At 26.6% G+C, this 13,348-nt stretch overlaps 1 protein-coding gene across 1 annotated transcript; it reads left to right on the top strand.

Annotated features, from left to right (window-relative positions):
• The first annotated feature begins 309 nt into the window (after window positions 1–309).
• On the top strand, window positions 310–9,234 carry LOC136084834 (uncharacterized). Its single transcript, XM_065805914.1, has 5 exons — window positions 310–614; window positions 1,594–1,650; window positions 1,735–1,867; window positions 6,603–6,736; window positions 8,993–9,234. The coding sequence occupies exons 1-5, from the start codon at window positions 459–461 to the stop codon at window positions 9,107–9,109; spliced, it is 597 nt and encodes a 198-aa protein (XP_065661986.1). The 5' UTR covers window positions 310–458; the 3' UTR covers window positions 9,110–9,234.
• The last annotated feature ends 4,114 nt before the right edge of the window (window positions 9,235–13,348 follow it).

The raw sequence follows: 13,348 nt of genomic DNA, 5'->3' as shown, positions 1-13,348 counted from the left end.
TCGGAATTCAAAATTTCCAATCCGCTACACCCCTATTTTAATTGTGCTTTAATTACTTATATGTTTCATATTTTACATTAGTAACTAAGTTTATATTGTTTAAGTTTTGCTTACACTGAGCAACACTGATGAAAACGTATTTTAGTTATTAATTATGAAAAGTTTTTATCAGTTGAACTTAAATATTAATAAAAATAGATCGATTGTTAATAGAATTTAGTTGGTTACGAATTGAATTTGATTTAATTGAAATTGATTAAACTTTTATACTATTTTAATATAATTATATTTGCTGGTTTTTTTTAAATTAGTAATGGTAGTAATATTTATAACAAAGTTGTAACTATGGTAGTTATTGTTATTTAACAAACATTCTTAAATTGAAAAAAGATATTTTATACGATACTAAAGAAGACGAAAAAAGTATACACAAATATTCAAATCTATACTTTGCTAACATGTCGCATAAACTCAAAAAGGATCATGCTATTGCTGGATTAGTGTTAGGTATTTTAGAAATGCTATTTGGACTAATCATAACAATATTATCATTTGTTTTAGTTGGAAAAACAAGTTTAGGTGCTTCAAGATCACCTTATTGGGCTGGTATCATTGTAAGTGAAATATTTTGGATGTTTTTAAAAGCTTTTTTTAAAACTGTTTTTAAAACTGTTTTTAAAAACTTTTTAAAAATACAAAAAATTTAAAGTGTTTGTTTAAATGTGAGTTATAAATTTTTAAAAATAAAATGTTTTACCCAAGTATCAATCACTTCATGACTAGCCTGGTTAAGAAATTCCAAACCTTTCTGCAACTGAAACCCTTTTGATACCACTTGTAAATTCAATGCAATTCAAGATTAATCCAAAATAAATTGGATTACCCTTTATCTATCGTATTTTTGATAATACTTGTTTGTATTCTTAAATTCAATTTCTAAAATATTTTGTAAACTTTACATTTTATACTAAGTACCATTTTTTGGAGTTTAAAAACTGCCAAAGTAACTTATTATTTGAATGGTTTTTTTTTTCATTTTTGTATTCTTTCATAGGAAAACAACATCAAGTGGTATCCAATAATTAATCAAGTCATAATTATATTTAAACTCTATTATTGATTTTAATTATCTATCATTAAATTCTATTATTGATACACAGGTCCTTTTAACATCTGTAGTATATACATATAAATATCACGTACCTGTAGTACGTACATTAACCATTTAATAAATGAACACGATGTTTTTTGTGGCGTGTCATAGAAGTAGCATAATTTAAACTAATTCCCTTTTGTTTGATTTTTGTCAGATAAGATACAATGGTAAAATGAAACATGTGTCATTATCATACCATTATTGTCAGAGTTTTTATTTGTATCACTCGTTGTATTAAAATGGAAACTTCTTTAAAATATAAGTTAAATGTGGTTGTCAACCAATCGAATAACTATGTGAACACATTCATGATTAATCGTAACAATTTTTAATTTAACTAAAGTCAAAATTTCAAAGTTTTTTTATATATAACAGTCTTACAATTATGTTTAAGTTTAGTTTTAGTTTTAACATTTTTCTAAAATAATATTTTTTAGTTTATTGTGCCGGGTATTCTCGGAGCCGTTTCAGGGTTTACAAGAAACCGTGGTGCAGTAAGTTTTTAAATTAATAAAATGTAATATTATTTTATTCGTATTTTTAGTTATCTTTTTATGCTTCAAACAATTTTTATTTAGATGATAGCTTTCATGGTTCTAAATATAATCGCTTTGGTCATCGAGTGTATTGGATTCATTGTATTAGTTCTTGTTATTAGTACTATTGCACTTTATGCAACAGCAAATAGTACTACATGTGATCAAAATTATCGTAAGCTATATTTAATTTTTTGCTTTTGAAATAACTTTACGCTTAGGTTTTTTTATGAAAATTTCTTTTCATAATAAAACCTTAGCGTTAAGTTAAATACTTTATAAGGCAGTTAATAAACTTGTGTAATAAATATATTATACTTGTAGTATATTATAAAGATAACCATATAAAAAGAATTTACATTTGGACAAAACAAAATTTAATAACTTTTTTGATTATATTTTTATTAATTTTTTTATTATAACTAACACAGGTCAACAAAAAAAAAATTTTTTCTGGTTCCGAGCAAACAATTTGTTTAGCATTTCATTGTTTTGTATAGCATTTCTCATTTTGATTTCAAATATGCAACTCATTTTTTACCATCACGTCAAGTTGTAAAGATATTTAGGTTTAAATCTTTAGTATTTGGGGTAAAGTCCCTAATATTGTCGAAAAAAAAGTTATTCAAAAGTATGTCAACCTGGGTCTCAAAAGAAGCGTATTTTCATGGAGATTTTAAAATTTTTTAAAATCTCTATGAAAATACGCTTCTTTTGGAAGTTCATTTTTTTCAGGAAGTTTAACTATGGCGAATGTGTGTTTACTGTTTGATGTTAAATCATTGTGAGCTTTTTCATTCATTTCTTCAGAATGCATAAGCATAAGTGTCATATTTTTTATTAAACTTTCAATTAAGTTATTACGAGGAACTTTTCCATACAATCCATTATCTTGAAATCGAAATTTTTATAGCTATTGGTTAAGACTATGTGATCTACACAACGTTCATAAATTATCAGTTTCCAATATAAGTGATCTGTTTGCTTATCGGTTTCTGCCAAAACTTTTTGAACCGTTATCGAAATTTCGGTTTCATTACTTTTTATAAATTAGGTAAAAAAGCAAAATTTCAAAAATTTTCTATGGCTTGAAATTTTTATTTAATTTAGAAAAATTATTATTTTTTCGACAATTTCCACAAATTATTTTACCATTTCTAAATGAAAATTTATTTAACTTAATCCCATCATACACAATGCTTCCTAAAAACACCAATTCGTAAATAATCAAACCATTGCAGTGCGCAATGCCTGTGTGATATTGTAACAAAATTCAAAATTCATTTACATTATACTTTGCAATACTTGTCATTTACCTTAAATTGATCATGCCTAAAGTTTCAGATCATGAGGTCATATGTAACAGGATTTCGTTAAGCTCGATTATTTTTAATTTTTCATATTTTTTATGGAAAATATTACTTATTAAATAAACTCTAAATTAAAAGCAAAAAAGCAATAGAATAATAGAAAAAAAGATAGAATGATCTACTGTATCAAAAGCTTTTTGTAGATCTACAAAGACGCCACATGCAATGTTTTTATCATCAAGAGCTTTTCTAATTGACTAAGTAATTTTAATAAGTGAGTGGGTTGTGGAATGATTAGCACGAAACCCATACTAGTGTTTGTAAAAGCATTTAAATTTATTCAAAAATGCATAGAGACTCTTATGCATAGCTTTTTCAAAGAGTTTGCTTAGGTTTAAAATAAGAGAAATGGGTTGGTAGTTAGACATATCCATTTTAGAACCTTTTTTAAATATTGGAATGAGTTTAGCAACTTTGAAAGCATCTGGGAATAAACCATTTTGAAATGAGTTACCTATAATAATACTAAAAGATTAAGAAATTATGTCTGGAATAAGTTTAAGAAGGAATGTAGGAAGGCTATTAGGACGAAAGTTTTTTCCAGTTCTAAGGGTGGTTTTAATAAAATTAGAGATTTTATTCTCTGTGACAGAATCAATAAAGAGCGTATTAGAATTTGGAGAGTTGATATAGTCAGTAAATTTGGATGTTGAAGGTATGATTTTGTTTTGAAGTTTATTTTGGATAGTAACAAAAAAGTTGTTTAATATATTCGATACAGTAGTTTGATCTGTGATGATATTTTCTTTCAATTTAAGTTTGAGAGTTGAACTATTGTAGGAAGGTTTTATATTAATGGTTTCTCTTATCCCTTTCCAAGTATTCTTAATATTGTTTAAGTCTTAACTAAAATAGGTTGTGTTATAGGATTTTTTACTAATTTTTAGTAGATTGCTGATTCTGCTTTTATAAAATTTTAATTGAGAACACAATTCATTTTTAGTACTAATATCTTTACATTTTGTGCGTTTTTTATATAGCCTGTTTTTAATGAAAATAGATCTAAGTATGCCATTGGTGATCCATGGTTTTGATTTAAGTTTAATTTGCTGCTTAGTTAGTATTTTGTAAAGAGCGTGCTGATCTAGTATATTTTCAAATATCTTTAAAACAAAACTGATAGATTGATTTACATCATCATCTTTTTTAATATAGAGATCCCAGACAATGTTGGAAACATCTTTAATAAATATACTTTTGTTAAAGTTCTTGTAGGGTGGTTATTTTTTCTAGGAATGCAGATAAATTGAGCCATATGATCAAAAATAGTAAGATTGCCAGAGATTTGGTCAGGTGAATTGAAGTTTATAAAGATGTTATCAATAAGTGTTTGTGATTTAGCTATTATGCGTGCTGGTAGAATTATAACAGGATGCAATGAAAAATAAATAAGCGAGTCAAGGTAACTAGATATAGGATATGATTCATTATATTTAGTATATCCATATTAAAGTCCCCCATAAGAAAAAAAACTTTTTTTCAATATTTTACTTATCTAATAATGGAACTAAATAATCATTAGTGAAATCGTCTTGATTCATAGATGGATGTCGATATATGCAACCAACTTTTATATTTTTTAAGTGAGGCTTTATAGTTTCAACAAAAATGGATTCAAGACACTTGGAAAAGTAGATTTTTAGGTCATTGCGAACTATTTAGTTTAAAATAGAGTTTAGATATAGAAGAGCACCACCTTTTTTATCCTCAGTGGGGCATTGCTCAATGTTAAAACCATTTATAGATATGCTTGTTATATTTGAATCATTTACATGGAATTCGTTAGATGAAATATAGCTTGTAAACATTAATGTAAAATAATAATAAATTCAAAGAGATGAGAGATAAAAATGTAGTGGCTATAATACACAACATAAAACATTAGCATACAACAATAGTTATAATAAAAAGTACCAAATAGTATATAGCAATAACTATACTAAAAATAGCAATAAACAGTACTTTAAAAAAGAAAAGCAAGTAATTCGAGTACATAAACAACAATATCATACCAATATACATATCAAAATATCATGGAAGTAGTAATGATAAATGAATATAAAGGTAGTACAATTAATATAAATACACTTATAATTACCATTTTAACTTTTTATATTTGAATCCATTTGACATTCAGATAAAGATGTTGCTATGGTTTCTCTATTTGCTGGTTTGAGTTTAAAAAAAAAAAAAGATTATTTATTAATTGGAAAAGTTGAACAAATCCTCCAAGTGCGCAAAATATTAGGGGAAGAGATTTTTTTTTGTACTTTCTTTTGATTACCCAGGAGAAATCAAGATCTTGTCATCTGTCCAACGATCGTTATCAGAAAGTGCCAGCAACATCATCCAGTTTATGCAACTACTTAAACTGCATAAGTAAATTAAATTAAATTGGAGTAAATTAGTAAATTGCCCTTTCAACTTGAAAAATAAACTTTGATGAACAAGGCCGCTGCACGGATGGTTTAGTTTTATTTTGGGATGATATTAAAACTTTTTCGCTGCATTTAAATTTAAAAAACATATAGACTAACGACAGTACGGTTGTTGCGAGACAGTTGTGCAACTCTATAAAAGCATAAAGTCTAGTGACAATTCAGCTGATAAACATGGATTAAATAAATAGATAAACATCAGATATTTTATCGGAATTTATCTTTAAAAACATTAATGATAACAAAATCTCCCTTCAAGTTTTGGTTACCAACTGCATATCTGTAGAGTTAAATAACTTATATTACCAGAACAAAAAGTACTTAAGTAGTTAAAAAGTTAGAAGAAAAAAATTAAAATTAAATAAAAAATCAGTAAACATGTAAACGCTTCCAAAAAACAAGTAAGAGGTCTCAAATAACAAATAAAGACTCTGAGATAGCAAGTAAAAAAATCTGAGATAGTAAGTAAAAAAATCTGAGATAGCAAGTAAAAAAATCTGAGATAGCAAGTAAAAAAATCTGAGATAGCAAGTAAAAAAATCTTCTTGATATTTTAGTTTCTCTACTTGTTCTTCTTTTCTGCTCATCTGATTTAATCTTTTTGTTCAAAAAATTACATCTATCACCCAAGTAATCTTTTCTAGTTTCTAACTTTTAAATGATTGAATTCCATGTTTTGAAGTTCAGAATTTCAAGTTTTGAAGTTATGAATTTCAAGTTTTAATGAAATTAAATTCCAACTTTTGAATGATTGGACTTTAGGCTTCTAAACTATAAGAACGAATGGTAATAATTTAAATTCGCAACTATTTTGACCTTTAAATTTAAAAGTTGATAACTTTTTTGTCTTTTTAGAAAATATTTTTACTACTATTTTCTTTATATATTTCCAAGTTTTTTTTATCAAATATCAGATTAACACTTTGTAGAGCTTTCTTCTGATAGTATATGATTATAAAAGAAAGTACTGATATTTCTATATTTATTCAAAGATTATTAAATCAATGATTTTAACTTTTCAAACACGTCTGCCATTTTTATTTTTTCCCAATTCCGATCTCCTCGATCTAACAATTTTAATGATTTTTTTAAACTATTCTAGCTTACAACTGTGTAAAGGTAGTGGATGCCTCTGTTGAATCTATTGCATATGCAATTATTGTATTTTTGATCCTATCAATATTAGTGGCACTGGCTTCTTCCATTCTTGGCTGTATCTCTGTATGCTGTAGTTCGGTGAGATTTTTATGTTTAATTTTTTCCTTTACAAAGATATGTATGTGTGTGCGTGTGTTTGTGTATATACGCATGTATATAAATGTATATGTACGTATATATATATATATATATATATATATATATATATATATATATATATATATATATATATATATATATATATATATATATATATATATATATATATACAGTTGTGGACAAAATAATAGTAGTGGCTAGTAAAAAATGATTTGTGATAATAATTTTATGTAAATTTAAATATAAATTAATAAATTTAGGCATAACAGTAATACAAACACTGAATAATGAAATGGGAGTAAAAAATGTTGGTAACACTATTCAAATTACTTTAGGGAAGTCCCGAATTTTATATACGAACATATCTAGATTTGTAGGTTAAAATAACATATCTGTTGTTTCCTATCAATTTATTTATATTAGCTTTTTGTTTATTTGGTTTTAGTAAGACTAATTAAAGGTAAGATTAATTTTAGTGTTAATTTAATGAAATATATAAAATAAGCGTATAAATTTATTTTGTAAATAGAAATTATGGGTCGTGCAAAGCATTGTTGTGCAGAAAAGAGACAATTAATTATTAAATTTTAACAAGAAGAGAAAACATACAAATTTATTTAAGAGACATTAATCTGTTCTCCTACGATGATTAGAAATGCTCTAGAATGGAAAAATGTAGGCAAAACAAGGGGCCGAAAACAAAAAAACGACTGAACATGAAGACAGATTGATAAAACGTGCTGCAGTTGCCGATCCTTTTGTAACTTGCCACCATATTAAAGAAGATTTAAATTTAAGCGTTTCTTCGAGAACAGTGCGTAAGTTAGTCGCCAGAAGCCCAAGAAAAGTTCCCCTTTTGAAAAAAAGGCATGTGGTAGCAAGATTACATTTTGCAAAAACGCATGCAGATTGGCCTGTTTCAAAATGGCGTAATATTTTGTGATCTGATGAAAGCAAAGTTGTTTTATTTGGGTCAAGTGGACGTAGGATGTATGTAAGGAGGCCACGTAACTCTGCATATAAACCGCAATACACCATAAAAACTGTAAAACATGGCGGAGCAAAAATAAATATTTGGGTTTGTTTTTCTTATTATGGCGTGGGGCCAATCTATAAGATTGATGGTATTATGGACCAAGACATATACCTTCAAACGATACAAAATACCATGTTGCCCTATGCAGAAGAAGATATGCCCCTAAGATGAGTTTATATGCAGGACAACAATCTAAAGCATACCAGTCGCAGGGTAAAAAGTTGGTTCATTGAGAATAGGGTTGCAGTTATAGATTGGCCTGCACAGTCACCGGATCTCAATCCGATTGAAAACCTTTGGACGGATGTAAAAGAGGCAGTTTATAGTCAAAAACCAAAAAATTAGCATGAGTTATGGCAAGTTGTCCAGAATGCTTGGAACAATATTCCTTTAGAACTTTGTCAAAATTTGATTAACTCAATACCAAATAGATGCAAAGCTGTGATAAAAAACCGGGGGCATGCAATTAAATATTAATTTTTTACTATTGTTTAATTAAATTTATATCTTTTTTTTTGTTAATAAAATAAATTTGCAATATAACATTAAATAAATTAATACTACTATTACTACGTTCAACCTGTTTTTTACACTTATATAGTTATTATAAATAAAAGCAAAAATTTAAAATTTTCTTCTAATTAGTTTATCATCTCACACCTATTTAATTAATAATCCAGTATTACAATTTCATTTTCAGTAACTGTTTAAAGATAATAATATTAATTCGTTAATTTTAATCACACTACTATTATTTTGTCCATAACTGTATATATATATATATATATATATATATATATATATATATATATATATATATATATATATATATATATATATATATATATATATATATATGTATGTATATATATATATATATATATACACACACATTTATATATATATATATATATATATATATATATATATATATATATATATATATATATATATATATATACACACATTTATATATATATATATATATATATATATATATATATATATATATATATATATATATATATACATATATATATATATAGATATATATATATATATATATATATATATATATATATATATATATATATATATATATATATATATATATAAAGGTATACTTATATATAGATATATAGAGTATATAAATTTACAAGTATACATAGGTATAAAAAATTGTTGCTATTACTTAATAGAAATCAAAGCCGACTACTGTGATAATTCAGCAACCAGGAATGGTAATGCAACAACCGGGAATGGTAATGCAACAACCGGCTTATCCGCCAACCTATGATTACACCGTGGAAAAATAATTCTTTATTGTTTTTTGTAGAGTAAAAAATGTGTGCACGTTTTTAAAGCACTAACTTGAAAAAGATATAATAATAAATCAAAATGGTTTTAAACTATCAGTTAATAAAAAACAAATATGCTTCAACATTTGTTTTAGTTATTTGCTATTGATTTTAATTTCAATTAACTTCATTTATTAATACATACAAAATAATTATTAAAACTAAAATAATCAACAGATAGAATTTAAAATTTTGAGTTTAACTCAACCCCTACCACACAGTGGTGCGTTATAGTATTTAAAAGGAGCAGGGGTAGTAACTCCATACTATTTTTAAACTAATTGCTGTCAAAGAGATGTTGCTGTAAAGATGTGATGAGTAATAAACTACTTGTTTTGAATTTTTTTATAGTTTATGTATTTCAAGTTTTAAATGATTACAAATGGAGGCCTGGGAACAAAAAGTTCCCAAAACGTTTTCCCCCCAGCTCAAATGGCAGTGATGCAAGAAAATTTCCAACTTCACAATTTTATGTTGAGTTTAAATTCATCAACAGGTTATAAAATTCATTCAAAAAAATTTCGAAGCCTAAAAGCGCTAAACTCACAACCCCCCGCGTATTCATTTATTTTATTTATTTATTTTTTTTTGGAGGGAGAAGGGGGGGGGGGGGAATAACATAAATTTTGCATGGTCATAACTTTTGTAATTTACAATATTTTAGGATGAAATTTAAAAACTGTCATAAATTTAAATTTAGTAAAAGATAGTTTGCGCGTTTTTTTTTTTCACGTTTTCACCGGAGATTTTACAAGAATACTTGATATCCAGCGCAAATTTCACGTTTGTGCCGAAGATTTTACTTGGTTACTAGATTACGAAGAATTAACTAAATTACTGCTTTCACGTTTGCTTCGGGGAGGGGAAGGCTGTTTAATGTTTTGGGGTATTTTTATTCCGAGCTCCATCATTGCAATTTTTTGCAAAGCATACTCATTTAGCAAAAACAAGAACATCCTAAAGTTTGAATTTTGCACAATGTGTAAAAGTGCCATATCTAAAACATCAAAAAATCTCGCGGCCGCCTATGCTTTATCTATATATTTTCACTTTGCTGTGTTGCAAGTTAGCACCTTCATTTCTTGGTTTTTCCTTCTTTTTGATAGACAGTTATTAAAGTATTAGTAATGTTGCCTAAGGTTAGCTTATAGCTATTTCTTATTCTTGAGAAGTATTATTACTAATTCTTTTTTGTTATTTTTTTTTTACTGTTTTTTGTAATATCTTTTTCATTGAACTTAGATTAATATAAAATTAAGATTACACCACTGTACATAGAGTCGCGTAACTGTGGGTGCCTTGGCTGGCATGTTTTAGGTCACGGCTAGTTCGAATAGATTTAAAACAAGGCTCAGGTTGTTCTAACTTCATTGTTAACCCTAAAACCTAACCTAATCCTGACCCTCAAATAGAAATTATTTTTATCCGTGAAAAGTGCGACACATCAGACATTCTTATTAGATAAGTATCAACCATTCTTCAGACGTATTTGTGACAATAACTCATCGAAGATATCCAACTAGATGAGGTATATGTTCACTGTGCTGCTTATAAATTAAATTTAGTGCTTAATGATGCAATATAAGAGATTATTAGGATGCAACATTTTTTTTGAAACAATTCAATTAATTGTTAGGGCATTGTATCAAAAGATTGAATATCTTATCAAGTTTTGTATTCAACTAAGAAAGCCATTCACTTCAATAAAATCAAAAACATTGAACCATATTAGGTGGGCAGGATGTTAAGATGATGAGCTTCTCCAAGATTCGTTAAGTATATTTAAAGTAAACATTACTTTATCGAGTATTGGAAATCATTATTAATTAACTGAAATCGCGTTTTCTACCAATGAATGATATTGTTTCCAGTTTCAGTGTTTTGCAACTGCTATTTTGCAAAATTAGTTAGAGTTAATTAGTAGAGCAATAGCTGTAGCGTACCCTTCGAACAAACTTTTTAGTTTAATTAATTCAAAACGCTCTTAGAATACGTCAAATGATGAAATAACTAATGTATCTTGTCGTCCCCAGTTCTTTATTATTTTGCGTTATTTAAAATGTTATCAACTAGTTGAAAGATTTATTGCATTTATTGATATTCATGGTAGAAGTGCTATTGGTCTTACAAATGTATTAAAAGAAGAATTAAATTGTTTTGGTCTCAAAAAAAATCAATTGCTCAGGCTTATGATGGTGCAGCAGTTATGAGCAGATAGAATGGAGTGCAAAGTTTAATGAAAAAAGTTTACCCTATTGCCCATTATGTTTACTGCTATGCTATGCATCAATTAAATTTAATTTTGAAAAAAGTTTGTTCTTCAAATAAGAACGTTTTTTCTACTTTAAGTGGATTTGGCGTGTTCTTTACATCCTCACCAAAACGAAATGGTTTACTTCGCAAAATTAGTTTTAAACAGGTACCAAGAGTTTGCGAAACACGATGGAATTTTCGTTCAAAAATTGTTACTTGCATAAAAGAAAACAAAACAAAGCTTGTGGAATGTTTTAATAAGATTATAAACGATGAAGGATAAGACAATACAAGCGTGTGGCAATTTGCTGGCTTCAAAAGTTATTTAGAAGATTTAATTTTAAAAGTAACAGCTATTACTATCAAAAAAGCTTTTTAAAAATTTGAGTTATCCATAAATTTTGTACAAAATAGCATCACTGATAATGATCCCGGATTGATTCTTAACGATTGCGAGGAAATACCTGAAAACCAAATGAAACGAAACACGTCAATCAAACTACTAATAGGAGATGCTAAAGATGCTTGTGATAAAGTTATTTACAAAATTAGCGACAAATTTAAAAGCAATAAAATATTTAAATCATTTTCAATTTTGGACCCAAAAAGTTTCAATTTTAATAGATAACATTTTCCTCGGGATCATATAAAAAATATTCTTACAAACTATCCAATGCTAAATGATGTTAAATTAATGTTCGAACTAACCGTTTTGTATGAAAATGCTGTTTTTAGTGATGTCGGCACCATTAATGCCCTATTCTAATTTATGCATAAAAGTAACCTGGTTGAAACATTTTCTGAAGTATCAAAGTTCATAGATTTGGTCACACCTGTCTACAGCTGATGCTGAACGGTCTTTCATACTTTAAAACGAATTAAGTCACTTTTGGAAAATTCCACAGCTAAAGATCAGTTGAATGCACTAGCTGTACTATCAATACATAAAGTTTATTTACAGGCTATTGATCAGTTTAATCAAAAAGCAATTGAAATATTTTCTCTTATGAAACAGAATATTTGTATAAATAGTACGCTAAAATCTTTATTTTTAACACCATTCTTTATTTCAAGATATATTATATCTTTGTATTTATTAATATTTTTAGTGTTAACCGTAATTTTTTATTCTTATGACTTACTTTTAACTCACTAAAAGTGTTTACATTAACTTAAAATTAAAAAAAAGACTAAACCAGTAATACTAAAATCTGTTCAAATCATAATGCAGTACTATCCGGGCAGTTTTTAGACAGTTTTTGCTGGTTTTTACGTAGGTTTAAAAGATTCAATGCCATTAAGTACTCATTTTGGGAGTATGCTAACTATATGCATGCTATATATATATTTTTTATTTTGGGATAATGTATAATATTTATATATATATATATATATATATATATATATATATATATATATATATATATATATATATGCTATATATATATATATGCTATATATATATATATATGCTATATATATATATATATATATATATATATATATATATATATATATATATATATATATATATATATCGCGAGGTTATAATTATTTTGTTCTAACTCCATGTTTTTCCGAACTGAGAAAATTAAATTCAAAGTTTTAAAAGGACATGTAGACCAATTAAACATAAAAGACGTAAACAAATTAGATTCATATTAATTTCCCATACTTGCTACCACAGTTGAAAAGTAAATACTTCAAAAGATATAATGTGCAGGTATCTGAATTACCACACCCTGATTTGGAGATAGAACAACATAATACACACTTATTTTATAAAATACAATATTATTTTGTTCTATCTCCATTTTTTATATAAAAATATTATACAAATTAGTATTTTGTATATATATTGTATATATTGTAGCAAGGTAAAGAACTGTTTGGCATATCTCTGTTTTATTGGAATAAAATCTTACTTTAACTAGTAAAAAAACT

Source organism: Hydra vulgaris, chromosome 09 (assembly GCF_038396675.1).
Source record: "Hydra vulgaris chromosome 09, alternate assembly HydraT2T_AEP".
NCBI classification, from domain to species: domain Eukaryota; kingdom Metazoa; phylum Cnidaria; class Hydrozoa; order Anthoathecata; family Hydridae; genus Hydra; species Hydra vulgaris.
The sequence above is the reverse complement of the archived record's forward strand: the minus strand, read 5'-3'. Positions and strand labels throughout refer to the sequence as shown.